Raw genomic sequence first — 27,420 nt, 5'->3', positions numbered from 1 at the left:
GAAGTATTACCATATTTTAATAAAAATTCCAAATAGAATTTGATGTGTTTTAGGTTGGTGCAAAAATGTTTTTGGCGTTCATTTGAACGTCAAAAACTGCCATTATTTTTGCACCAACCTAATAGAAAAACAAATTAAAAAAAATTAAACAAATGCAGACACTTGAAATATAATAATATATATTTTAAACAAGTCTTTTTCATTTTTCCTTGCGAAATAATTAAGCCTAAATCGTAATGTTTTCAAATTAAATAATATACAAACGTTAATTTTCAGTATCAATAACGAGTGTGTTTTGCGACGGTGAAGTAGCTGAATTTGGTCTTAACAATCCTTCCACCTCATTAATACCTTGTCGAATGGCACCTGGCCATTGGCTGGTTGTTCCAGTTTGTAAAAATAAATGAATAAAAGAAAAAATAAAATTATCTGAAAAGTTGAGCAAAAGAGATTGTTGTCGACCTTTAATGTCAACTAAATAAATATAAAGAATTGCACTAAACTGACCTTGTATCACAGAAGAAACTTCATTGGTGGATCTGGCCCGGCTTATAATCAACACTAAAGGTAATTTATTGGGTATATAACTTTTGATTTGGGAAAAAGCAATCGTACCAAAGTGCTTGGTTGTCATTTTCAGTAATCTGAAATATAAGGAAAAAATTTGTATTCATATATATATTTTTTTTTAACTTATCAACCCCATCGTAATTATTAACTACAATTAGGAAAATAACTGGACTATCATGATTAATATTTTGACTTTTCTAATTTTAGGCTACTATTAAACATATGATTTTAATTAAAAATACATAGAATTTCAATATTTTTAGTTTCATCACAATATTTTTAGTTTAATCACAATATTCAATATTTTTAGTTTCATCACAATAATCAAATTAAGTATATTTGGTTGCTGTTGGGGCAATGATCCATTTAGAGAAAAAACTGTGTGATGTTTCAAGGGAAGTGTGGATGGAGGGGGGATTGCATAGGGGAAAACAAAAAAGGCAGCATGGTAAATAAAAATTAAAAAAAAAACAGCAAGGAAGGGTAGTGCTGGGTAGGAGGAAAGAAACAGAGGTGGTATAATATGACATCACAATATATTCTGAAATGTTTTAACTTAAAAATTGAATGTCAGAAAGTGTTTTATTTATTATATTTGCTTAAAACAGGTTGAATCATCATACTTTTTATTCTGTTTTATAGATTTTCATATCTAATTGATCATAGGTATAACCATCTCTATAACAGGCTAGGTGAGATCATGCAACCAAGATCTCTTCCTAAAGGTAATGTGAATTTTCTTAGATAATTGATATAGCAGTTAAAAAATTTCCCTGTGAGATTAGCTTGATGTTTTTGCACGTTTTATATACCAAATAATAAGAGGCACAACGAGCTTATTGATAAATTTGACAATTATCGACAAACTTATATAAATGATGAGACGGGTAACTTTTGATAAATAAAGGCATATTACAAAGAGTTTTATTCCTATGTGGGATTTTTTAAAATGATTGTACTTAATCATTGTCATGGTTAGAATCCTTTCAGAATGAAACTTCCTATAAGCAATGGCAGTTAGGTGTTAACAGCTAAAGAGATCTGTTGCTCCAAATCTTAGAGATCTCGGCCTATTATATATAAGGTATAGTTGTCGTCATCTAGTAGAATATATATTTTTTTTTAGAATCAACCCCAAAAATAAAAAATATTTCTGTTTTTACCTGTCTTTGTTTTTATCATTGGTCATATCCCATGCCCAGACAAAAAAGTTTTCGGTGAGGTAGTTGACTATCTCCTCCGAGCACAACATTTTTGAACAGAACACATTGGTAACAATATTATTGTCATCATGTAAGTAGACTGCCAATGGTTTTCTCTGGGGAAAAAAAAAAAAAAAAAAGGAGAGAAAATATATATAATTTTGTTTGAAAATATGACAATTACTTTTTAGGGTTAGATTTTTTTTTTTTGTCGTAAATTATAATAAAAAATATACTAATAAGTTAGTGACGCCCCCCCCCCCCAAAAAAAAACATCAGGTACGTCATGGGAGTAAAATTAAACTACTTTAATTAAAATTTTAAGATTCATAACTATTGCTAAGATATAATAATAGTAAGAACACTGTTATGATGAAATGGTTTGGGTGAGTGGTAATATGCAAATATGAATAAATAAATGGATGAAAATGATTACATGAAGATTAACAATAAATTATTAACAATTTACAACTGAAAGAAGTACTATGATAATAAAATTTTAATTGTATGCGTTACGCCAATTTTTATAAATATTTTGCCATTGAAATTTTTCTGTTTTCTTGTCTGTTTTCTTGTCAGCTGGTCAAACCCAGGCTAGACAACTAATGCCCAAAATGTCGTTTGGCAAGAGAGATAACTTAAGGTTAAAAAAAAAAGCGTTATTTCCTTTTAAACATTTTGTATATGGAATTTATTATCCATTTAACAAACAATAATTATGATGCTTAAAGAGAAGCTGCAACAATTAGAGTAAAACTTGCTCCATGGATAATTTTTCTTTTCCCCCTCTTTCGTACATACAACGCTGTTTAGAAAATGAGGACTTTCCCAATTGATTTTAACTGGATGTAAGCGTTAGATCAATAAGAGGGGAAAAAAGCCATTTACTTCTTTTGCTTTCAACATTAGAGAGTCTTTCACAGCATCATCCAAAGTTCCAATGTAAAATGCTGGATGGCATTCTCCAAATCTGAAACAAACAAAAAAAAATAAGAAATTGTTAATCTGTAAGAGTTTATATATGTGCTAACATGAATGCAAAAGTTGGGAATGGATGGACTTAGTTCAGGAAACTGGTCATTACTAACCAGCAGTGTTACCACTGTTGATCAAAAGAAAAATCTATCAGGTATGTGTACGCAGTTTCATGATGCATAGAAGTGAAAACTAGGCAGTAAGAGTTGAGGACATTTGCTGCATGGAGAGAAATGAGGAGAAAGATATGATGGGCATGTAATGTGCGACTTAAAGACAGGTTTAGGTTTAGGTCTGATGACGTCAGAAGATTAAATCTGGATAGTATACGAAGATGTGTGCATACAGGAGACTTTGATGGTATGGCCATGCTGAATGAATGAATGAGAGTTCTTGAGTGTGTGAGTGTGTTTGTTTAACAGCATTTCAACCTCTAAGGGTCATTTAATGCCAAGAAAAGGTTTGTTTATAGAAAATTTTCAATTTCTTGGAAAAAAATGCTTTAAATTTCTCAAAAAGTTTGTTTTCTAAAGTAAAATGTTACTTGTTTAGTTTACAGGAGTTTGAATAAATTTGTTTCTTCTAAGTACTTCATAATTTGTTGAGGCTCCACTCTTGGAACACTTTTCCAATGCTTGGTGTCCCAAAATATTTCTTTCAGATGTGTTTGTATCTTCTACACTGTCAGTAAATGTTTGATTGTTATTTGTTGGTTGCAGAGTTTGCAGTTTGGTGTTTCCTCCACTTTGATTAGGTAGAAATGAGTTTTGTGTGTCCAATTCGTATTTGGTTCAGTACAATCTCCTCTCTTCATCCCTTCAAATCTTTTTGTTTTTCACTTCTGATTCTTGACTGATGCTCATGCAATTTGTTTTCTGTGCACTTATTCCATTCCTCTTTCCACTTGTTTTCCAGATATTCATTAATTTTTCTTTTCAGAACTGTATTTTGATTTTTTGGGATTTCATGGTTTGTTGCTTCTCTCGCCACTTTGTCTGCTTTTTCATTTCCTGGGATGCCAACATGGCTTGGTATCCAGACTATTACAGTTATTTTAACTTTTTCGGTTATTTCATTATATTCCTGTATAATTTCTGTGATGAAAGGGTGTTTAGTTTTTTTTCTCTTGAAGGGATATGATACAGGATAGGGAGTCTGTATATATGATGAACATTTATTTGATTTTGTCTTTGATGTATTTGAGTGCCATTTTGATGACTTGTAGTTCATTGAAGTATTATTGGGCAGTCGTATTTGGTATTGGCTTTGCTCATCTGCATATGCTGTGCCTGTTCGATTTACAGTTTTAGACCCATTTGTGTATATTTCTTTGTATTTTGCATATCTTTCTCCAAGTTCTCCAAAATTGCTTCTGTTTGTTAAATTATTTGTAATGTTTTTCTTATATTTAGTGAAATGTTAGGTCAGTGTTTTGTTTATTTAATGTCCATGATGGTCTGTCATTTTTTGTGTAACTATGTTTGGTTTTTCATTGATTTAAGGTATTATTTCTTTAATTCTGTGTCCAAAGGAGTGTATGCTTTTTGGTTTCCCAGAATAAAAGTTTGTAAATTGTAGGTTGAAGGTAGTTTTGTATGTTGGATTTTTGAGATTGCTTTGCAGTTTTGTTGCATATTGCAAAGCTAGTTTTTCCCCGGTCTTAAATGTAGGGGTAGTTCATGAGCTTCTACATACAAGCTTTCCATTGGTGGAGTTGAGAGGCTCTCAGGCTAAGTCTCAAACCTTGATTCTGTATGGCTAGAAATTTTTTTTTTTTGTTGGATTTGTGAGTGGAGTTGTATATGGTACAACCATAGTCCAGTTTGAATCTTGGATGTATACAATATATGTTGAGCATTGTAGCCTGGTCTGCTCCCCTGTCTAGTTTGAATATTATTTTGAAGATGTTTATTGCTTTTAAGCATTTTTGTTGTAAGTTGCTAATGTGCTCCTTGAAGTTCAGTTTATTATCAAAAATGATTTCTAAGAATTTGGTATGTTGTACTACTGGTATTACTTGTCCATCTAGTTTGAGCTGTGGGTCAAGGTGGTATTTTTGTTTCCTACAAAAGTTGATGTAAGAGATTTTGCTTTTGGATATTTTAAATCCATTTTGATTAATCCAATGGTCTATTTTGTTGAGGCAATGTTGTATTTGTTTTTCAATAGTTGGCATGCTTGATGAGCAAGTTATAGAGAAGTCATCAACGAATAGTGTTTTTTCAAATTCCATGTTAATGGTTTTAGTTATATCATTGATTTTAAATAGAAATAGGATGACGGATAATACACTACCCTGTGGTAACCCTCTTTCTTGTATATATTGGTCTGATGTTAGGTTTCCCAAGCATACTTTATATGTTCTGTAAGATAGGAATTCTTGGTTAAACATTGCTAGGTTTCCTGATTCTCATATTATGAATATCTTTCAAGATCCTGTACCTCCACGTGGTGTCATATGCTTTTTCAAGATCAAAAATGATTGAGACCACATGGTGGCTTCTTATTAGACCATTACGGATGAATGTTTCTAGTCAAATAAGTTGATCATTAGTATCTTGGTTTTGACTAAATCCACTTTGGTGTCTGGAGAGGATGTTATATTTTTCTAAATGTCACATCCATTGTTTAAAAGATACTAGTTAGAGCGATGGGACGATAATTGGTAGAGTTGGAGTGGTCATTACCTGATGTAGGAATTGAGATGGTATTGGATTCATGCCAGTGTTTTTGCGTCAACATTTTTGCAAGACATAATCTCTGTTGGATTAGACTACGTTCAATTTCAACGCTCACAACTTCTGCTTGCGCCATATAGGCATCGGTTAAGACATTACACGTTTTTTTTACCTTTTTTCCTCTTTCGCGTTACGAGTTCAAGCTTGCCTGCCATCTGCCATTAAAAAAAAAAAAAAAAACACCTATCTCCACCCGGGCTGCCTACTGTTGTTTTACATATAAGTATAAATATTTTCATGAGAGATTTGCCATTGTGTGAGTATAGGTTGTGTGAATAGCATAGAAGTCTAACTATATTTATGATAGAAATGGACTGAAGTAATGAGTGAAAAGGCTCTGACATAAAAGAATACTCATATAATATAGAAAGAAATGTTAAAACAAATGTATGACCCACCGATCAATAAAACCACGAGTAAATTGTTGTTGAGCTTCAACTTCATCAGTAAAATCTTCTGGCACTGTAAAAAAAAAAAAAAAAAAAAAAAAACCTATTAGAAATTTGTGTCTTCATAGAAAAAATATAAATGGAAAAAAATAAAACTTCTTAATGAAAAAAAAAAAAAAAGAAAGTCTTTCTCTCAAAATTCATTCATTTAAGTGGTGCCCTGCCTAATACAGGCCTTCACTGCTATGGCTCTCAATCTATCTCTCTTCCTCGAGGCATTCATAAATTCATTGTTGCTCATCATTTTTGTTGCCCAGGTGTTCAGACTGTCAATGTACGTTTCTCGTTGTCATCCTCTGCTTCTTTTACCTACAATTTTCCCCCCGTTTTTCTTTGCTGGTTGTCAGAAAGTAATTTAATAACAATCAGGTGCCACCTGTCTATCATGGTAATCCTTACCGAGCAAGGTTTGACTCCAAACCCTATTCATGCTGTTTCTCAAATCAAGAGCTTGATGTATGCCATAGCTTTCTTTGCAGTTGTATGTGCCATGTGTTGCGGTTTCTTTCTAATCAAACGGAACGGGGGGGGGGGGGGGCTAAATGGTGCTCCCCGCTACCCTTTCTAAATAAATAAATAATAAAAAAAAAACAATCCATTTCTTTCTAAATAATTAATTAGTTGTATCATATGAGCCTATGTCATTACAGATCTAACTTATGTGCTACCTATCAGGTTCTCTTTTCTATCATTTTCTCTTTTTGAGCCATGTGATGGCATATTTCCACATCTTAAGCAGTTAGAGATTATCAAATTAACCTAAGTTAACTTCTCATAATCTAATCCAACTCCTTTCCCGCAAACTGAGTGAGCAGAGAAATTTTCTACTTTTGAAGAGCTTTCGATCACTATAGCTGTTAGTAACATTCAATCACAGACTTACTTCCTTAGTATTCCTCCAAATCTTTAACTTAACAAGTAGGTCAGCCATTGTTTCACAGGCAAGTACTAAATCATCAGTATACAACTCGTACATCTGGACAATGCTTCTAATTTAAAGCAACATTTGATTTGGTGGATTTATTTTGCAGCATATCAACTTTTGTTTTAGGTTATTTGATTCCAAATTGTGTAGTTTTTTTTGGGGGAAAAAGGGGTTATGCTTCAAGTTCTTTATATCTTCAAATATTTATTCATGGTGTTTAGTTTCGGTTGTTTTGTAGAGAAAAACTGTTTTTGTTTGTGACTACAAACTATGACCAGGTTTTGCAGAAGGAAAGAAGGGGAAAAAAATAACACCAATTTATAAATTTTAGGTCAAAAAGCAAATATTTTCAGACAGCCAGTCAAATATTTGAAGAAAAAAAAAAAAAAATAAATAAATAAAATAAACTAATGCCACAAGGGGGGATATGTCATTTCTTACTTATTTTTACTATAAATATCCTCATGTTAGTATAATTCACAATTGAATGGAGAAAGCAGAAAAGGAAAATAAAAAAAGAATATAAAAACATAAATGATAAGATGCTAATACACAGTAAAATATGTGTTTTTAATATTATCTTGCTGACTCTTGATTGGTCCCTAAAAATCAGAATTCCATGTTTTTGTCATAAAAAATTAGGTTCTTGTAACTCATAATTAGCATGCCTCTAATGGTCAGGAAAAGCATAAAAACAGCAAAAGCATGCTGAGCATACGGCATCCCCTTCCACAAGTGAAAAATTTATTCTTACTATGACTAAAGTTTGTGCAAAATTTTAAAAAAATCCATTGAGAAAAGGACGAACAGGAGTGATTGCTAGGTCCAATTCCTTTGTCAGGGGACCAACAAGGATATAAAAATAAATAAGATATTAATAGGCAGTAATATGTTTATATCATTGTTTTTGCTTGCACTTTTGTGTTTTGCCTTACTTAGTGGTCCACATTTTGGCTTTGAGAGTGCCCATATATCATCTTCAATCATGCTGTCTGGGATCATATCATCATCGTCATAATCGTCTACAAGATCATCATCTTCATCTTCAATTATCTCCATATCCTACAAAAAAAAAAAAAAATAAGAGGAAAAAGATAAAATTGGAATTTAAGCCGTACACAACTGGCTACATTTTTTATCTTGATTTTTGATAAAATAAAATTTTTGATGTATTTGGATTGAAAAACAATTTTAACAGAGTTAGATTAAATTAAATACTGATTGTGTATATTGGTAATCTTTTAAACAGATTTCAAGTGAAAACATTATGTACTTACGTGTCATGTTGAAATTAATAGAAATTCCAGAAATTATGAAAATTAATCAATAGATGATGAGATAGAATTTTAAATAAAAAAATAGATAAAAAAAAAAAAAAATCAGTCACAATCATGTTCAGAGATCTTGCGTAAAAAAATGGCAATACAAATTTAGTAAAAATTGTCGATTGTAGTTATCCCCCACCCCGACATCTGGATCTTGAAAACTCTTCAACATTAAAACATGTGATAAAACTTTATAAATCACTGAACACAATTTTTATTTTTACTAGCGATTATTTTTTTACTGGATCATCTTTCAAAATTTTTGGAATTTATACTAATTTCGACATGAAACACAACTACCAATTCAATTTCCCAGAGAAAATTCATAATTTTTATAAACAACTGAAGTAACCATTTATTTAACATTTTTTACTTTTTGTTTTAATTTTATAGTCAAGGTTAGAACAACTATTGAATATTTTTCATCTATATTTTTAATTTAAAAAATTGCTTATTTTTATTGAGTATAAAGGGAAATATGAAAGTTCAAAATAAAACAGAACAACTTGTGAATACATTGACTTATCGGTGAAAAATATTAGTGTACACCAAAAAATGACGATAAATTTTTTTAGATTAATTAATTATTCAGAGTCCACAAACTCTGAATGACATGCGTCAAGCCAATAAAAGCTAAGCTTGTCATAAATTATCTTTCTTCTAATATGAAGACGACATGTTATAGCAGTATAAAAATATCACTCAAGTTTAACAGAGCCACTAATAGAAAATGTTTTTTTAATCCATATTACTTTTACAAAATACTGTCAAAATTTGAATTCAATTGGATTATTAGTTTTCAAAATTACATGTAAATGCGGCTACTGTTGAAAATTATCAAAACAATGGAAAAATCTGAATTTCATGTCTGATAAAGCATTGCTTTCTGATGGGAAAAAATACTATTCAAAGAAAGCAATAGCTGCATAAATGTTATTCAGACTGTTTGATCATGGGCAACAGATAAGAAATTATGTTTAATTTTAAATAATGTCGTACAGATACAAATGAGGACTAAGGTCTCCCGATTTCAACAGCTGCTGAAAAAACAAAAATCAACTCATTTTGGTCGATTGTAAATTGCAGTTGCATGAGATAGTAGTTGAAGATATCAAAAGGATTTGTATTCACTATTTTGTATGAATATTTGTCAATGAGAAAGCTATGTTAGAAGTCGGTGTCACATTTGCTCACAGTCTATCAAAACAACAATGCACCTAGACTTTTGTTTGCAATCATTTCATAACAAAAAGGAGTAGACAATGAATGAAACATGGATCCACTACTTCACTCCAGAGTTAAATTGAGTGGACAGCAGAAGGTGAAAGCCATCCAAAACAAAGACATAAGCAGGCAAGGTTTTGGCCGCCATGTTGAGATGTGCCAGCTATATGAATTGCACTTCAAATTGCTTCTGCATCTTCTCTATTCTCCAGATCTAACCCCCAGCAACTACTAACCGTTTACAGACTGCGAAAGAATATTCCAGGAAAAGAGATTTGACTGCAATGAAGTGATATCGGAAACCGAGACGTATTTTGAGATCAAAGACATTGTTCTACAAAAAAGTCATTGAATTGCTTAGAAAAGTTGAATCAATGTATTGCCATATGATGCGACTATATAATGAATATAATCAAATTTTGACTAAAAGTTATTGTATTATTGGTTAGGTCCAGAACTTGTGCTAGTTTAGTTATTTATATTAAAATATTGGATTAATTAGGATTTGTTTTAAAATAAATATTTCCTTATGTTAATGATCAAAAAACCAAACACCATAGGTTTTTTATCTATGTGTTTATAGTGTGCGCAGTCTCACACTGTCAATATCTGCAATATAGAGATGAAACTTTCAAGTCATGAATACATAAGTCCAGTCATCATAACAATACAATTGTTATCAACAATTAAGGGAAGAAAATAGGAGACATTACTTTTGGAACGGCCCTCTTATATGAAAGAGTTTATCTGTTAATTTATTTGAAACTGATTTTCACCTGTGCCTCATTCTTTTATGCTTGTGACATCGTCCCAAAACCAGATTATGTATTTAGAAAAAATATAAAGAAAATGTTAATCCAATTTTAAAACAAGGAAGAGTATTTTATTATGACTTGTCTGCAACATGTAAAAAAAAAAGGAAAGATACATTGGTCAGCACGCATATGTGAAAACAAAAATGTAAAGAGTGGAGGAGGGAGAGAATTTGTATAGAGGACGGAGGAGATACAATATGCAGCACACACACGGAAAGTTATGTGCTAAAAAGAAGAAAAGAAAAGAGAGAAGATATAATCTATATAGAGAGGTGGAGGGGAATAGGCAGGCAACATGCACATGTGAGAGATGGCTGAAAAGGCTAGAGGTGATGACTTCTGGAAAGCGTCGGCAGGCAAAAGAAATAATGTATACACAGCAGGCTGAGAAAAGAAACAATAAATCCTTTTGTCTCTCCAAGACGAAATGAATGGAGAAAAAAAGAAAAAGAAATGATGAAAAGAAATGGAGAATATTTCTCAGCTGGCAATAATGAAGAGGAACTGCTAAGGATACAGTTGTGAAAATGACAGTTGAGTAGACCACAACTGAAGTAAAAAAAAAAAAAAAAAAAAAAAAAATGCCGAAAAGTTCTGCTGCATTTTCAAGTTAGACGACAAAAACACAAAAGGAATAAAAAAAAAAAAAAATACTTTTGAGGCAGTGACAATACTGCTGAAAGAATGAACAACTAAAAACCTCATACTTAAAAAGGGAAAGAATTGTGAGGTTATCCCTTCCTTTCTTTCTCATTCACTCTCAAATGTTGACAGGTTGAGGTTTTGTTTTGATTCTTTTTCGTTGTTTACTTTGATATACTCTCCGCTCAGCATACATACACGATCAGTATAAGAGTTCATCTACATACATTTTTCCTCTCCTTTTTTTTTTAGCTAATTTTATCATTTTTTTTTTTATCAATAAAATTTTATTGATTTTTCATCTGGCTCAGTCTTGTTATTTCTATGAGTTCCACAATCATACACATTTCACGGGTGCTTTGAGCATAGGTATCTCAAATTCCTTCCTATTCTTTTTTTTTTTTATGCATATTGTTGCGCTTTCATTTTTTTTTTTTTTTTTTTTTTTTTTTTGCCATTCCCAGCAGATTTTGAAGTGTAACATGCTAAAAAGATTAGTTCAATTTATATTATAAAATCCAAGATTTGATAAAAAACAAAATTTTTAATTACCTTTTGTGAGTTAGAATTTGCTGCAAATTTTGTATCACCCGATGCACTGTATTTTAGGGAGGAAGAAGAAGGGGACGACAAAGAAGAAGAGGAACTGAAAAACAGGAGAAAAGAATTTATGCATAACTAAGCATCTGATCATGGCAAACATTTTGCACAATTTTATAAAAATTTATTCATCATCAATTCTGACAAATATAACCAATAAACCATCTAACACATCCTGCAAGAATCTTGGGGGGGGGGGGGGGAAAGATCACAACTTTCACTCAATTTAAATTCTATATATTAATAATAAGCTAAGGCAATCTTTTTTTAAAGGATGGGATCGGCCAATGTCCGAAGATGCTTAGCAAAACAATTTGAAAAATTTTGTCTGATATTGCTATGTTGAATGTAAAATTAACTAAAATGTAATTTTTGGGCTTTTGAGCTAGGATCAAATTGTAATATTTGTTCTGTCCACAGAGATGATACAATAATACTGTAAAGTCTGCATTCATGCCAAACATCCATAGAATAGAAATATGCCACAATCTTCTAAAAAATGTTTTGGAGCTATAACCAGATATAATCTTAAACTGTATTAACGAGAGTACTTAGATAAGTATGTTTCAGTTGGAACAAAGGTGGTATGCTAAGTTTGACATGACAGCAATATACAGCAGTTAAAGATACAACTGTGGAATTTCCACGGGTCATGCTGGTTGTATGTAATACAGAGTTGTTCTGGAAAATGCTGAAAAAACCTAACATGTACTCCCTGCTAAGCCAGTATTATGAAAATCTATTAAATGGACAGTTGACCAGAGGAGAAAGACTGAGTGTCTCTCACTTAGATTTAAAAACATCTGTAAGAACAACCTAATGGCTTACAACATCTCCCTAGAAACTTAAGATGAAAGATATCAATTAATATGCCTGGCATCATACTGTTCGGATGGGATAGAAGAATTGTAGGGATAGATAGAAGTAAAGACAGATTCTCAAAAGAGACGAGAGATTGATTATAATAGAAATAGATGCTCATTCATTGATCGGTAAAATCAAAGCAGATTGCATCACACCTTCATGTTGTATTATTGAGCCATTGAGTTATAATACAAACGAGTCCGACAGTGTCTACGTTACTGGCAGACTGCTGTTTTGTTCAGTTCTAGGAGGTCCATCCTCATAGGCTCTGCTTTCTCTCAGAGTTAGTTTATCGCCAATAATCTGAAGCATCCTCACTGGTAATGTCAATATAGGTTGCTCAGGCATTTTTTTGTAACCGCCTAGCAAAGAGGTAAATAATGTTTTCATTATAACAAATTGTCTTCTAGTTGTTTTAATATTTTTTAACACTTCATTATTATACCTACTTTATTAATAGTCCTCATGATACCTGAAGATACTGGCTTCCTAATCTAAAATGCACTAAACATTGATATTATTGCTTTTTTCCTTTTCTTTTGCAAAACTCAATGTTTTGCACCTCCCCCCTTTCCTCCTGCAATGGGGCCAACTGTTTGTTTTTGTGGTTTTCTTACTGCCAGATTGCTGTTCTGTCCTCACAGGTCAACACTCCCAAGAATTACCTCTTCTCTGAAAAGGTGGTTGGTTTATTGCCAATCAACTGGGCTGCTCAAGCATTTTTTGTAGGTTAGAGTGTGTTGATTCAAAGGGTGCATTCATCATGGTCTCTAGATACCACAAGAACAATAATGTATGCATACATTATTAAATAGTAATAAGCCATACACTACATAATCATGTTGACAATCTGTGCAATGTTCTTGTTTTTTTTTTAAGGGTTAAACTAGAAAGATAGTCAAAAGTAGAGATACCGAAATAATATAATAATGTTTGTGAATGAATAGTACAATGTTTGTACTCACCTTTCAGCAGGTGGGTGTGGATATTTTGGTTTGACGACAGGTGGACCAAATTTACTTTTTGTATTGTGCAACTTTAATTTTGTTTCTGTTGACAAGTGTAAATCTTTTAAGAGTTTCTGCAAAACAAGAACATTTAATTAATCATCATTATCATCACACATGGCAGTTTTCATCAATTTATGCAAAATAAAAAGGAACACCTGGATCAGACAGAAAACTAGAGTAAATGGCACCACCACACAAATAGCAAAACATAGATGAGCAGATCACCTTTCACGATTTACACAAAACAGGTGAATATACAGATAAAAAAAGCTGGATCCCTGAGGCAATGAAAAGGCTCTAAAGAAAAGATAAAACTAATGATGATAAATATGGAATCGCTAGCATAAGTACTAGATCCCAAAATGATCCATTTCTGGGACAATATAGGACAAAGAAAAATAAATAATTATGAGAGATAATTATTAAAACTACAACTAACCCTAGGTCCGAGTGGCAAGCCCTCTGCTAAAAAACAGTTCCTGTAGCCCTATTACTAATGCTAAATCTGAGTACTAAACCTTGTTACTGATTATGTGCAGAAAACTATTGAAATATATTATAGCATGAAGAAAATAATTTTTTTTTCTTTTCAAAATAGATTTTGTTCATTTTTATAAAAATAAAATATCTCAGTGAAGAACACATTCAAACGAAGATTTTAAAATTTAGATAATTATTTTGAAGATTTAAAATAAAGAAAAAAAAAAAATTTCACAGTTGCTACAGAAATATTAAGAAATGCGGTAACAGCAAATATTTGTTCGAAGAATATCACCGTGCTGACAGGTTTTCTTTTTTGTATTAAGGAACCTCATATTGGAAATGTTATATTTTCAAGGTAAAAATTGTAAACATGACAATATTTGAAATTGCTTTCCCTAAGAAACCTTCTCACAAGGAATAAATATTCACATGGGGAATGTTAGGTAAATATTACTAATAATATATGCATATGAATTATGAAAATGTTTTCATGGCAATTTAGCTACACAGAGGCTCCATTGTTTCTTAAGATTAATATGCATCGAATTTATGTTACCAGGGATTATACACACAAAAAGTGTTTAGTTTGACCAGCTAACCAATTAAAATTCTTTGTTATTCCTTCCACAGGTTAATACTTTCATTAGCCAATGGCAGAACTCCTTACACAAAGGCTTGGTTGACTTTTACTTCCTCTCCTTTTGTTCTGTTCTGCATAGGGTGGACTCAGCCTTTTTTTGTGAATATGCTGAATAAAGTGAATTTATTTTAACTTGGAGTACATTTTATTTCTATTTTTAGGTGTTGTTAAATTTTTTTAAATTTATTTCATTGTTCTTATATATTTGGTATCGTAAAGTAAAGTTTATTTTATGTATACAGTTGTTTGGTATTTCACTTCTACAACTTAATACGTTTCTGTGGTCTTTAAAGTTTAGAATTTCAAATTTCTCATTCAAACATAATCTATAGCGGTTATCTAAATTTATATATGTACTGATCTATCATACTATTTTCCAGTCGATTATTAGCAAGTGTTTTCTTTGATCTCATTAATGAATTACTAGTGCTACCTAGATTTACCAATGTACTGAGCATTGTCAAAGTATATACTGTAAATTGATACATAAAATATTCATATATATATATGCACAGATAGATAGCATGAGTCTGAAGTAATCAGATAAAACATTTTTAATTCAAATAAAAGTTGATATATTTGTGATGATTGCCCAGTTACTTGTTCATCACCCTACATATTGTTCAGTAAAGAAAAAAATATGCACCTTGTCATTTACTCTGCTCGTACACCAGCCTTTCAGTTCTTGGTCAGCAACAGGTATACTCAAATGTCGACGCAATTCTTCTTTAATAGAACCTGAAAGTATTCATTTCATTAGCAGTTGAATACATTAATACTTTTAAAATATATATAAAAATGCTAACATGGTTTCCTCCATCAAGTTCTTTTTAAAGATCAGGTTTTAAGTCATCAGAAGTACAAAATTAGTTTTAAAAATTTCTTAAATAATAAAAACAATGAAATTAATGAAAAAAATAAAATAAATAACAAAACAAGAACAAATGAAACAAGAAAAATTTAAATAAACCAACAAAATAAAATAAAAACCAACAAAAATGTAATGAAAAAATAAAAAAATTTTTTTAAAAATAACAAAAAAAAAAAAATAATGTAACGAAACAAATAAAGTAAAAAATAAAATAGAAAAATAATGAAATAAAAATAATGAAGTAAAAACTAGCGAAATAAAAATAAACTAAAGAAATGAAAGAAAAAGAATGTACAAAGAAAATGTTCTTGATTTTTTTTTTTTTTTTTTTTAAATTGAAGTAAAATGAAGGACAAACAAAAAAAGGAAAAAAGAGCAATAATGCATGGCTAAACTAATTTTTTTTCTTCTTTTATTACATTTTCACTCCAAACAAGGTACAGTGTCACTTTGATGTAGGGGACTACTCTCAGGGACATAAGTTGCAGAGATACTATGTAGGGAGTTGCGCAGCAAGATGTCTGTTCACATTACACTTGAACTTCTGCATGACAGTACAGTTGGGGAAGCAGGAAACCGGAAGGGAATTCCAAAATCTAGCAGTTCTGAGGAAGAAACTATTGGATTAGAAGGCTTTCTAACATCTAGGGATTTCTACTGTGTAGGAGTGGGACTTTGTTGCTTGTCGCGTTTGTCGGGGGTATTTACATCAAAGGGGTACAAGGGCTTGTAGTTTGTCAGAGCATCCACCATTAAAATACTTGTAAAACAAGAGTGATGCAACATTTCATCAATGGGACAGAGGTTGAATCTTAGATGACAGTTCAGGACCTATCAGGCTGGTGACTCTTTTGAACCCTGTCCAGCAGTGAGGGACTAGTAGCAGATACACCAGCCCAAATATGACAACAATACTTCATACATGGGTGAATGGTAGCCTTGTCGAGGTACAGGATACTTTCAGGCGTAAATAACTTTCTAGCATGGTAGAGAGAGCCCACCTTCTTTGCAGCAGCCTTGGCAATGTTCTTGATGTATCTGTTCCAGCTCATGTTTCCTGTGAATGTTAAACTGAGGAGTTTGAACAAAGTACTTTCAGGTAATGTATCTTAGCCATAGCCTTTGATAGTTGAGAAGGTTTCTTGAAATTATTAATAGAAACGAGCTTAGTCTTGGCAGCATTGAATGTTACAACCCATTTTTGACCCTATTACAGACTGGAAGTCTTCCTCTAGGGTTTCTGCCATTGCTTTGGATATGTGTTCATTTATTTTCCCCTCCTGCCTGTTAGAGAGGGTGGTGTCGTCAGCAAATATACTGATCTTAGAGACAATTTGATTTTGTAAAATTATGCTGTAATAACTTTCCAACAAACAAAACTATAAAATTTACCATAAAGAAAAAAAACTACAGATTAAACTACAGGGTCGTAACTAGTCATATTACTGTAAATATTTCAAAGAGATCAAACTATTTATTGCTCAAAGAATTTTGTCAAAATGTTACTTTAAAACAATTGTTTGAATAGTTGATCTGATATGTAAACCACAAAAGAAACAATTCTAATATTGTTATATAGTGGGGTGAGTGTATACAAACAACATCTATTTAACAGATGTCTCTTTAATGTTGTGATATATACAGTGTGTCGTCTAGTGGTTAAAATGTTCTATTGTTGTATGTATGCAATACGCTCATTGTGTGTGTGTGAAGGCTTCACGGATACATGTAGTTAACAAACGTGACAAACTTTTATACACAGCTTTCTTACAAGCAAACAATGGCAATATGTCAACTTGTCTCGAACCAAAAGAATCACATACCTTATTTGTCCAAACCCCACAAGAACATCATAACGAGTTATACTTGATACGAATTTTATTAGTCTTATGGATTCCCTTGTCGAAGTTTGGCATGCTGAGTCTCTCTCTACATTTTCACTGGTTCCTTCTTCTGCTTCCAAGGGGTTGTTCACACGTCCATTCGCTAACGCGGTTTTCGCCAACTCTTTAGTTTGATCTCTGCTGACTAACTAGCTATCTACGTGTATATCTAAAATTTATTGTCATCACTACATGTAGCCTTAAGATTTTTGTCACATACCTTATGATTAGCTTAAATTCCATAACTACTCCAAAAGTTCCTAAATCGACTTTGTTTATCGTTTTTCTGAGTTAAATTTCTGATTAAACATTCCAGGCTGTAAATCCACATTTTCCAAACTTTAATTGTTTGATTTTTTCAATAATAATAATCGACCAGTTGCCCTGTCATGCTAATATAATACTACAATATCTCATCAGTCAATTGGTTTTCTTTGTCAGGGAATTGGACAGACATGCTTTGGTTTTTAGTAACACCTAGAATCATCCATGCTAATGTTTCAATTTAGATGAAAAAAAAATTAAAAAAGAAAAAATGGGCAGAAAAATAATAATGAAGTTAAAAAAAGAAGAGTGAGCGGTTAAAAAGGGAAGAGGACAGAGGATTAAAAGAAATACAAAGACAAGCAGAAAGTTAAGAGAATAAAAATAGAAGTAGACAAGTGCACAGAAAAGATTCAGAGATTTTTCAGCAGTTACCTCTGCCGGAAAACATTAAGAGAAAAAAAAAAAAAAAACAGGTGAAAAGGGTGGGTGGAGGGGTACACATAATTTCTTTTTTAAATTTGTCTTTGTTTATTAATTTTAATATTTTAAACTGACCTTTTTTTAATGCCACATTAAAAATTATGCAAGAAAAGAAAGAAAAAAACTGGACAATTACTTAAAAAAAAAAAAAAAAAAAAAAAAAAAAAAAAGACGGCGAATATCTACGTCTTCTATTAAAGAGACCATTGTAATTTTGTTTTAAAAAGGACACGACAAAACAAGATAATTGCCAAATTGTTTTAAACCAAGACGAGAGGAAAACCATTAATTCAAATTGTAATCGATTCTTTGTTGTTCGGTGTGAATGAAACAATGAAAGAATTGGTGTAGAAAAGAAAAGTACTTTTAGATCCACTTGAGAGTAGACACAAAAAAAATGAGATGCATATATTTGTACAGGCCAGAGACTCGTTGGCATGAAAAGGAGGAATAACCCGAGTATCAAAAAGTGTCAATCAGATCTTAAGAAAAGAAAAAAAAATCAATTTTCTTATATATATAGGTTTATAGTAGTGGTGGGATGATTAATCGGAATCGTTAATCGTAAGAATCGTGTATTTTGGGAGGTATCGGAATCGGAATCGCATCGTTAAAAAATACCTTAATTTTCCGATTCCTTCATTACGATTCTTTTAGTCTGATATTGAAAAAAAGAAAAAAATTTCCTGATATTTCTAACTGCAAGAGAGAAATGTAGCATGTTATAAAAAGAAACCAAAGAAATTCATTATTAACAGGGCAATGCTTAGTGCCCCTCCCTTACAAGGTTCATTCATTCAGATCTATTGTAATCAAAACTACAAAAGAGTTAACTTGAAAAGAAGTATGTAGGGCTCTACATTGCGAGTAAAAATAAAAAAACGCTTATCTTTTTGGCGATTGTTTTTTTTTTACTGACAAATCTTCTAATACTGAATGAAAATGCTTTTTCAACTTATATTTTCTTAAAATAAAACGAGCAAAGTCAAATTATTTAAACAGTAAAAGGTTTAATAGAACAATATACTTTTTTTCTTTTTTTAAAAGAAGGCTTTTGAAAGAAATATCTCTAAAATGAAATTGATCACGTTGTATTATTTCGCAAAGTTTTGACAGTAGTCGGCTTCTTTTGAAGTTTAAAAAAAATCGACCCCATACCTATCTCTTCCAAACCTAAAGTTATTAAATAATCCCTTCGTTAATTTAAGGGTAATTAATTCAATTCAGTCAAGTTTTTTGTTTTTTTAATTTCATTGAAATAAAATCCATTTTTTTAAATTTTTTTCTCCAGAAAGATAAAACACTGAATTTGATTATATTAAAAGTTGAATAATATAATCTTTTTTCTAGAATTTTAAATTGAAAATTAAGTGTTTTGCGCAGTGTTTTGCCGAACGAAAAAGAAATTAATATATATATTTTTAAAAGGTTTTGTAATCAATTAATTTTTATGTCTAAATAATATTTACGATTAATTAAATTTCATTTTAAAAAGTATTTATAAATAGAATTTTACTTAAGACTTATAGTTTAGCAATATTGAACCGCATCAACCATGTGTGAATTGAACACAGTCAACCAAAAAAAAATTCAAAAGAAAATGCATATTTGCATTTCATTATGTAAACTTTTATACATTGGTTTCAAAAATTAAATTTTATAAGTTTTTTTTTGTTAACTACCGGTTGGTACAATTTACCGCCCCATCCCTTTATATTTTTTTCTTTTTGTCTTTTTTAGCGGATTATTTTCAATTAATTATCCAAATAAGTGACTAGCTTTAAAACAAAATTTAATAGTAAATTATTTGTTTACAGATAAAGTGAATTTTCTAATATGGTCCAAAGTCCAAAAAAAAAGTCTTGCATGGAAACTTTTTGAAGTTGATGAAGATGATGAGTTGAAAGCCATTTGCAAAGTCTGTCAAATTAAAATATCGCGAGGAATAAAACCATCTAACATGACCACAACCAACATGTTAAAACATTTAACTATGAAGCATCCAAATAAATTGGAGGAGCAAAATAAAAAAAGAAAAGGAACAAAAAATTACCAACTAGTCACTCAGAGCAGTTTTATTAGTGAGGGTCGAAATCGCAGTGTCTTTTTTTTTTTTTTTTGCCTACGTCACCATCTAGGTGTCACCAATTTTTTTAACCCTCCTTAACTTCAAAGAGTAAATACAATATATACAACTAAAAAATAATTTTTAAAAATGCTGATTCTATTCATGAAAAATTCTTTTAACTAGAAATTAAAACTTAGGTAAAGATAGCTGACTGACAGCAACAGGAGCACTGGTTAACTACTGAACCCTGTGGAAAGGTGTGGGGGGGGGAGGAAAATAAGGAAATTAAATGATGATAATAAATTATGATAACCGTCTTTGAAAGGCACTAAACTCCTAAAATTTACTTCTTTAAAATTTTAGGCGGCACTCCCCGGCGATTTTAAAGCACTCTCTCCAAAAAAAGATTTAATTTTTAAGTTTGGGAAAGATATATTTATTATAACTGAATTTCTGTATGAAGACTGGATCTACTTTATTGGACGTTAATTTGTGAGATAAGTAATTTTTCAATGTTTAATATGTTTTTAAAGTTTCAATTATCAATTAAATTTTTTTTAATTGCGTTTATTTTTCAATTTATTTAAAAAAAAAACAGGGTTTTAAATGTATTTTTCAAGGTTACAAGCTTCGAAAGAAGTCTAATTAAAAAAAAAATCACTTAATTTTTAATTTCGACAACCCTGAGAATTTAATTATTAAAAAAATATTGAAATGTGACATTTTTTTATTTAACATTTCTATTAGTTCAATTAATTTTCTTGCAATAATCCATTTCACTCAACAAACTTCACCATTATTTTTTTTTAATCTTTTTCTGTAATTTTGGTAATTATGTTTGCTCAATTTTATCTAGTATTTCATTTGTTTTTTATAGTGGTATCATTTTTATATGTGTTCCTTTGATATACCCTATTTCAAAATTAGTTTGGCTAAACTTATTCTTCACGTTAGAAACAATGTGTAAAAGCAATGAAAAAGTAAGAAAAAATAATAGGTGTTAACTACTCCTTGTGAATTATGGAGGTCTGAAGAACTGCCGTCACAAATACAACTATCAATAGCCAAACAAAAAATCGTTTTTGAAATTCCTTTAATTGTAACTTTTCGCTATACCTACCTTTTGGTATAAAATACAAAAACTTTCGATTAATGGTATTTCTCATATATGGTCGTTAACTTTGGAAAGGTTATTTTGTATCTACGGCGCCATGTCACATGGTATATTGTTTTTTTTTTCATTACGCACGTTCATTTATAAATTATTAAATTAAATATTTATCTTTTTTATATTTAATTAGTATATATTTTCTTTCTCTTCCGCTATATTTTTTTTATTTAATTCATTAAATCTGTTAATTATGAGGACCAAAATAATGAATCGTGTGTATTTATTCTCTAATTTTTGTTCTGTTATATAAATTCTATTTTATTTGTTTTTGCTCTGAAGGATAAATTCTATTTTCTTTAGTTTTTTTTTCTGTATTCCAATTAAGTAAAATAAATTTTCTCTAAAATAAATTTTGCCAATTTTTCCGTTTAGTTTACTATATAATAATTTTATTTAAACCAAAACACCACGGTGTAGACATAAAATATCTCTTTCAAAGTTAGGGAACATATTTGGGAACTACCGACCATAAGTATAAAACTACCTGGTATATTTCAAAACAATAATTCCCTAGGAATCGGAATCGTACTTGGTATCGGAATCGTTAATCAATATTTTCCTGGAATCGGAATCGTATAAAAATTAGGAATCGTCCCACCACTTAACACCGTTTGGGGATCGTTCACAAGGAACAGTTGAGAAGAGAACACCGGTTTGGCTTCGTAGTTCTTTCATGTGAAGTTATTTAAAATCACTAAACTAAGCTGCAGTGCTCTGTGGCGTAGTGGTTAGCGTGCTGGACAATTCACATTATATTTTCACGTTCGCGCCGACCTACCGTAGTCGTTTTTTTTTTTTTTTCCTAAACAACTAGAATGGACTTTTCTTGGTGGCCGAACTTAACGTTGCAGATGTTTTTTTTTTTTTTTTTTTTTTTTCACACTTTATTTTCCTACTTTTACTCATGACTCCGGGTTTGATCCTTCCTACTTACCTACCATAACATTTTACCCCTCCCCCCGTCCCGGAAACAAACACTCGGGCAACGCCGGGTACCCCTGCTAGTACAACAATAAAAATATACCACATTTGAAATTTAAAAAAAAAAAAAAAGAGATAAATTATGTTTCAAGGACCCCCGAAATAAGCAAAGATGAAAGGGGCAAATTCAAATCTATACTGGTTTATTCCAGTTGACCTACGCACACTCTAAAAAAAATGTTTTTTTTTTTTTTATTACAGTTTCACCCCAAACAAGGTGCAGTGCCACTTTGATGTAGGAGGCTACTATTAGGGACATAAGTTGCAGGGATACAATGTAGGGAGTTGAGCAGCAAGATGTCTGTTCACATTAAACTTGAACTTTTGCATGACAGTGAAGTTGGGGAAACAGGAACCTGGAAGGGAATTCCAAAGTTTAGCAGTTCAGGGGAAGAAACTATTAGAGTAGAAGGCTTTTTTACATCTAGGGATCTCTACTTTGTAGGGGTGGGACTTGTTAGGTTTGTCGGGGGTATTAACGTCCAGGAGGTACAAGGGCTGGTACTTTGTTAGAGCACCTTCCATTAAAATACTTGTAAAACAGGCAAAGAGATGCAACATTTCGTCGATGGGACAGAGGTTAAAGTTTGGATGACAGTTCAGGATCTATGAGGTTGGTGACTCTTTGGAACCTTGTCCGGGACTGAGAGACTAGTAGCAGATGCACCAGCCCAAATATGACAACAATACTTCATACATGGGCGAATTGTGGCCTTGTAGAGGTACAGGATACTTTCAGATATAAGTAACTTTCTAGTAGAGAGAGCCCACCTTCTTTGCAACAAGCTAGCAAACAAACGGTCCAACAAGCTAGCAAACAAACGGTCCAACAAGCTAGCAAACAAACGGTCCAACAAGCTAGCAAACAAACGGTCCAACAAGCTAGCAAACAAACGGTCCAACAAGCTAGCAAACAAACGGTCCAACAAGCTAGCAAACAAACGGTCCAACAAGCTAGCAAACAAACGGTCCAACAAGCTAGCAAACAAACGGTCCAACAAGCTAGCAAACAAACGGTCCAACAAGCTAGCAAACAAACGGTCCAACAAGCTAGCAAACAAACGGTCCAACAAGCTAGCAAACAAACGGTCCAACAAGCTAGCAAACAAACGGTCCAACAAGCTAGCAAACAAACGGTCCAACAAGCTAGCAAACAAACGGTCCAACAAGCTAGCAAACAAACGGTCCAACAAGCTAGCAAACAAACGGTCCAACAAGCTAGCAAACAAACGGTCCAAAAAGCTAGCAAACAAACGGTCCAACAAGCTAGCAAACAAACGGTCCAACAAGCTAGCAAACAAACGGTCCAAAAAGCTAGCAAACAAACGGTCCAACAAGCTAGCAAACAAACGGTCCAACAAGCTAGCAAACAAACGGTCCAAAAAGCTAGCAAACAAACGGTCCAACAAGCTAGCAAACAAACGGTCCAACAAGCTAGCAAACAAACGGTCCAACAAGCTAGCAAACAAACGGTCCAACAAGCTAGCAAACAAACGGTCCAACAAGCTAGCAAACAAACGGTCCAACAAGCTAGCAAACAAACGGTCCAACAAGCTAACAAAAAAAAAAAAGGGTCTAACAAGCTAATAAAAAGGGTCTAACAAGCTAATAAAAAGGGTCTAACAAGCTAATAAAAAGTGTCTAACCAGCTAACAAAAAAGACAAAAATGGTCCAACAAGCTACCAAAAAAAGGTCCAACAAGCTACCAAAAAAAGGTCCAACAAGCTACCAAAAAAAGGTCCAACAAGCTACCAAAAAAAGGTCCAACAAGCTACCAAAAAAAGGTCCAACAAGCTACCAAAAAAAGGTCCAACAAGCTACCAAAAAAAGGTCCAACAAGCTACCAAAAAAAGGTCCAACAAGCTACCAAAAAAAGGTCCAACAAGCTACCAAAAAAAGGTCCAACAAGCTACCAAAAAAAGGTCCAACAAGCTACCAAAAAAAGGTCCAACAAGCTAACAAAAAAGGTCCAACAAGCTAACAAAAAAAGGTCCAACAAGCTAACAAAAAAAGGTCCAACAAGCTAACAAAAAAAGGTCCAACAAGCTAACAAAAAAAAGGTTCAACAAGCTAACAAAAAAAAGGTCCAACAAGCTAACAAAAAAAAAGGTTCAACAAGCTAACAAAAAAAAGGTCCAACAAGCTAACAAAAAGCGGTCTAACAAGCTAACAAAAAGCGGTCTAACAAGCTAAAAGTCTAACAAGCTAAAAAACAAACAGTCTAACAAGCTAAAAAAGTCTAACAAGCTAAAAAACAGTCTAACAAGCTAAAAAACAGTCTAACAAGCTAAAAAACAGTCTAACAAACTAAAAAACAAACAGTCTAACAAGCTAAAAAACAAACAGTCTAACAAGCTAACAGTCTAACAAGCTAAAAAACAAACAGTCTAACAAGCTAAAAAACAAACAGTCTAACAAGCTAAAAAACAAACAGTCTAACAAGCTAACAAACAGTCTAACAAGCTAACAGTCTAACAAGCTAACAAACAGTCTAACAAGCTAACAAACAGTCTAACAAGCTAACAAACAAACAGTCTAACAAGCTAATAAACAAACGGTCTAACAAGCTAATAAACAAACGGTCTAACAAGCTAACAAACAAACGGTCTAACAAGCTAACAAACAAACGGTCTAACAAGCTAACAAACAAACGGTCTAACAAGCTAACAAAAAAAAAGGGTCTAACAAGCCAACAAAAAGGGTCTAACCAGCCAACAAAAAGGGTCTAACCAGCCAACAAAAAGGGTCTAACCAGCTAACAAAAAAGGTCTAACCAGCTAACAAAAAAGGTCTAACCAGCTAACAAAAAGGGTCTAACCAGCTAACAAAAAAGACAAAAATGGTCTAACAAGTTAACAAAAAAAAAAAGGTCTAACAAGCTAACAAAAAACAAAACGGTTTAACAAACTAACAAAAAACGGTTTAATATGCTAAGAAAACGGTATCCAAATATGTGAAAACAGAAGGTTCTAATTTTAGGGTTGGGTGCACTTTCAACGGCCTTAATTCTTGTTTTCAAATTACTTCATTCTTAAATTTGTTTCTTATTCTTTACTTGTTTCTAGTGTCCTGATAACTAATTGATAAAAAAAGAAAAACGAAACTAGGTGAAGAAAAAAAAAAATGCAGTAAAAAAATTAAAAAAAAAAAAGAATATTTAATAATTTTAGTTCATTCACTTTGCAAACATGATCTCGGTTGCATGTTTAGTTGGTTGCAGGTTTTCAATGAATATGAATAACTGGCTTGCTGCAAATGAGTAATATTTTACCACTAGCAAAGACACCCGCGCTTTGTGCTGGACTTTGACTTTGAAAAATAGTGTACACCATCCCTAGGTCGGAAACCATCATTATGGCAAAATTGATCATTATCAGTCCAGTGGTGTGAGCTGTAGAAGAGTATATATACATAGGCTATGACCTTAACCTTGACAAATGGTGTGCACCATCCTTAGGTGGGGGACTATCATCGTGCCAGGTTCGGTCATGATCGGTTTAGTGGTGTGGGCTGTAGGACAATATAAACACATAAGCTATGCCCTTGACCTTCGACCATAACCTTGAAAAATAGTGTGCACCATCCCTAGGTGAGGGACCATCATGATGCCACGTTTGATCACAATCAGCCCAGTGGTGTGGACTGTATGAGAGTTGTACACACAGGCACACATGAACGCTACTACTTAATATATATATATATATATATATATATATAAGAGAAGAGAAACTACACAAGAAATTACAAATATATCTGGTTTGGAGTTAGCCACCCAGAATTCAATTTGTTCACTTGAAAATAAAAATAATTTTACAAATACGAAATAAAAGTTTGGCCAACTAATTCTCTCTATGGTTCCAGGTGAGCATTGTTTTAAAATAGTGGTTTCAATCCTACCTAACCAGGATAGAGGATTAGTTGGCCAAAACATGATGAGACAGCAACAACTATGGAAGGCAGTAATTACCGGAGATAGTTACAAGATTCATCAGTCCTATCCAGCCATGGTTAATCACCTCAAGAAAATCAGAAGAGGTGTTGGCCAAAATGTGGTGAAACAACAATAACTATGGAGTGACGATAACAGGCCGCAAAAGAATAAATACAAAACTTTTATGTCCTATTTATAGGGCAGTGGAGCCTAATGGGTTGATGTGCTTTGTTGGGAGTATGTTCTCTTCGAGCGTCATTCTAATTACTTTAAAAAAAAGATGTACTTACTGACTGTGTCTGTGTCTTGTAAAGATAAACTGATTGTTTTGTTCTCATATTCAATGTTGAACATCAACATCCGCTGCAAGTTTTTTTTTTCAACAGGACAATCTACCTGTAGGCTAGCATTTTCAAATGGTGATGATGGCTGTAGAAGTGGACTGGCTTCATTACTGTTCAGTATTGTAGGACCATCCGGAAGGCTATCAGCAGATGGGGAACACACTTCAGGCGGGATTGCATTCTGGACAGCTTCCTAAAGACAAAGAATAAAATAATTTAATACTCTATATATAGTAGAAATTTTAACAATGTAAGATACCCAATAAAATTATAAAAATTTCTTTTTTTTTTTCTCTGAGGAACCAGGAAGAGCGCCACACACACCTTCATAGATTAGAAACTCTCATATATAAATAGGGATTTTGTTCATCTGTAAGTCGCAATTTTTAAAATGTTTTAAATACATTGTGGAACTCGTCTTATTTCAAAATACCAGAGATTTGTTTTCTCTTGTCTTGTTTTATTTATATTTATTTATTGTCTTTATTTTTCTTGTTTTGCAAACCTTCTCTTGTCTTAAGCTGAAATTCATTGACACTTCAAAAGCATGTGGACCTGATCTCATCCCGGCTGTGCTATTAAAAAAGTGCTCTGCCAAAGTAGCTCCAGTTCTCTCCAAACTTTACAACAAATACCTTAATGAATCTTGTTTTCTGCCTGCTGGAAAACTGCTTCTGTGGTACCAGTTTTCAAGAATTCTGGCGAAAGAACTGACCCAGTAAATTATCGCCCCATTAGCCTCCTCCCACTTTTTGCCAAAATATTTGAGAGCATAATTAACCAAGCTCTAGTCTATCACCTTACAAATGCTAAACTTCTGACCGACCAATAATATGGATTTAAGCAAGCCCATTCCTAAGCAGACATTCTAACTGTAATCTCTGAACGTATATATCATCCACTGGACAAAGCAGGGGAGGGTAGAGCGGTAGCTCTAGATATATCTAAGGCTTTTGACAGG

At 32.4% G+C, this 27,420-nt stretch overlaps 2 protein-coding genes across 2 annotated transcripts in view; one reads left to right on the top strand and one right to left on the bottom strand.

The window, feature by feature from the left end:
- LOC145279801 (large ribosomal subunit protein eL30-like) overlaps positions 1-8,218 on the top strand; it is a 145,251-nt gene extending 137,033 nt beyond the window's left edge. Inside the window, exon 6 of the mRNA XM_080131142.1 lies at positions 8,203-8,218. The gene's annotated coding sequence lies outside the window, so the exon portion shown is untranslated. The remainder of the gene's footprint in view (positions 1-8,202) is intronic.
- Positions 1-27,420, bottom strand: part of LOC145279799 (FAS-associated factor 1-like) — a 92,277-nt gene that overhangs the window by 17,960 nt on the left and 46,897 nt on the right. Inside the window, exons 3-11 of the mRNA XM_080131137.1 lie at positions 26,406-26,652; positions 15,109-15,200; positions 13,295-13,410; positions 11,418-11,511; positions 7,795-7,921; positions 5,884-5,947; positions 2,661-2,742; positions 1,734-1,888; positions 508-644 (exon numbers count right to left, since the gene is read on the bottom strand). Coding sequence (XP_079987263.1) covers positions 508-644; positions 1,734-1,888; positions 2,661-2,742; positions 5,884-5,947; positions 7,795-7,921; positions 11,418-11,511; positions 13,295-13,410; positions 15,109-15,200; positions 26,406-26,652 — 1,114 coding nt within the window. The remainder of the gene's footprint in view (positions 1-507; positions 645-1,733; positions 1,889-2,660; positions 2,743-5,883; positions 5,948-7,794; positions 7,922-11,417; positions 11,512-13,294; positions 13,411-15,108; positions 15,201-26,405; positions 26,653-27,420) is intronic.

Source organism: Euprymna scolopes, chromosome 7, assembly GCF_053919585.1.
Source record: "Euprymna scolopes isolate OS-2025 chromosome 7, ASM5391958v1, whole genome shotgun sequence".
In the NCBI taxonomy this organism is placed as follows: Eukaryota; Metazoa; Mollusca; class Cephalopoda; order Sepiida; family Sepiolidae; genus Euprymna; species Euprymna scolopes.
Note: the sequence above shows the minus strand (reverse complement) of the source record. Positions and strands in the feature narration are given on the sequence as shown.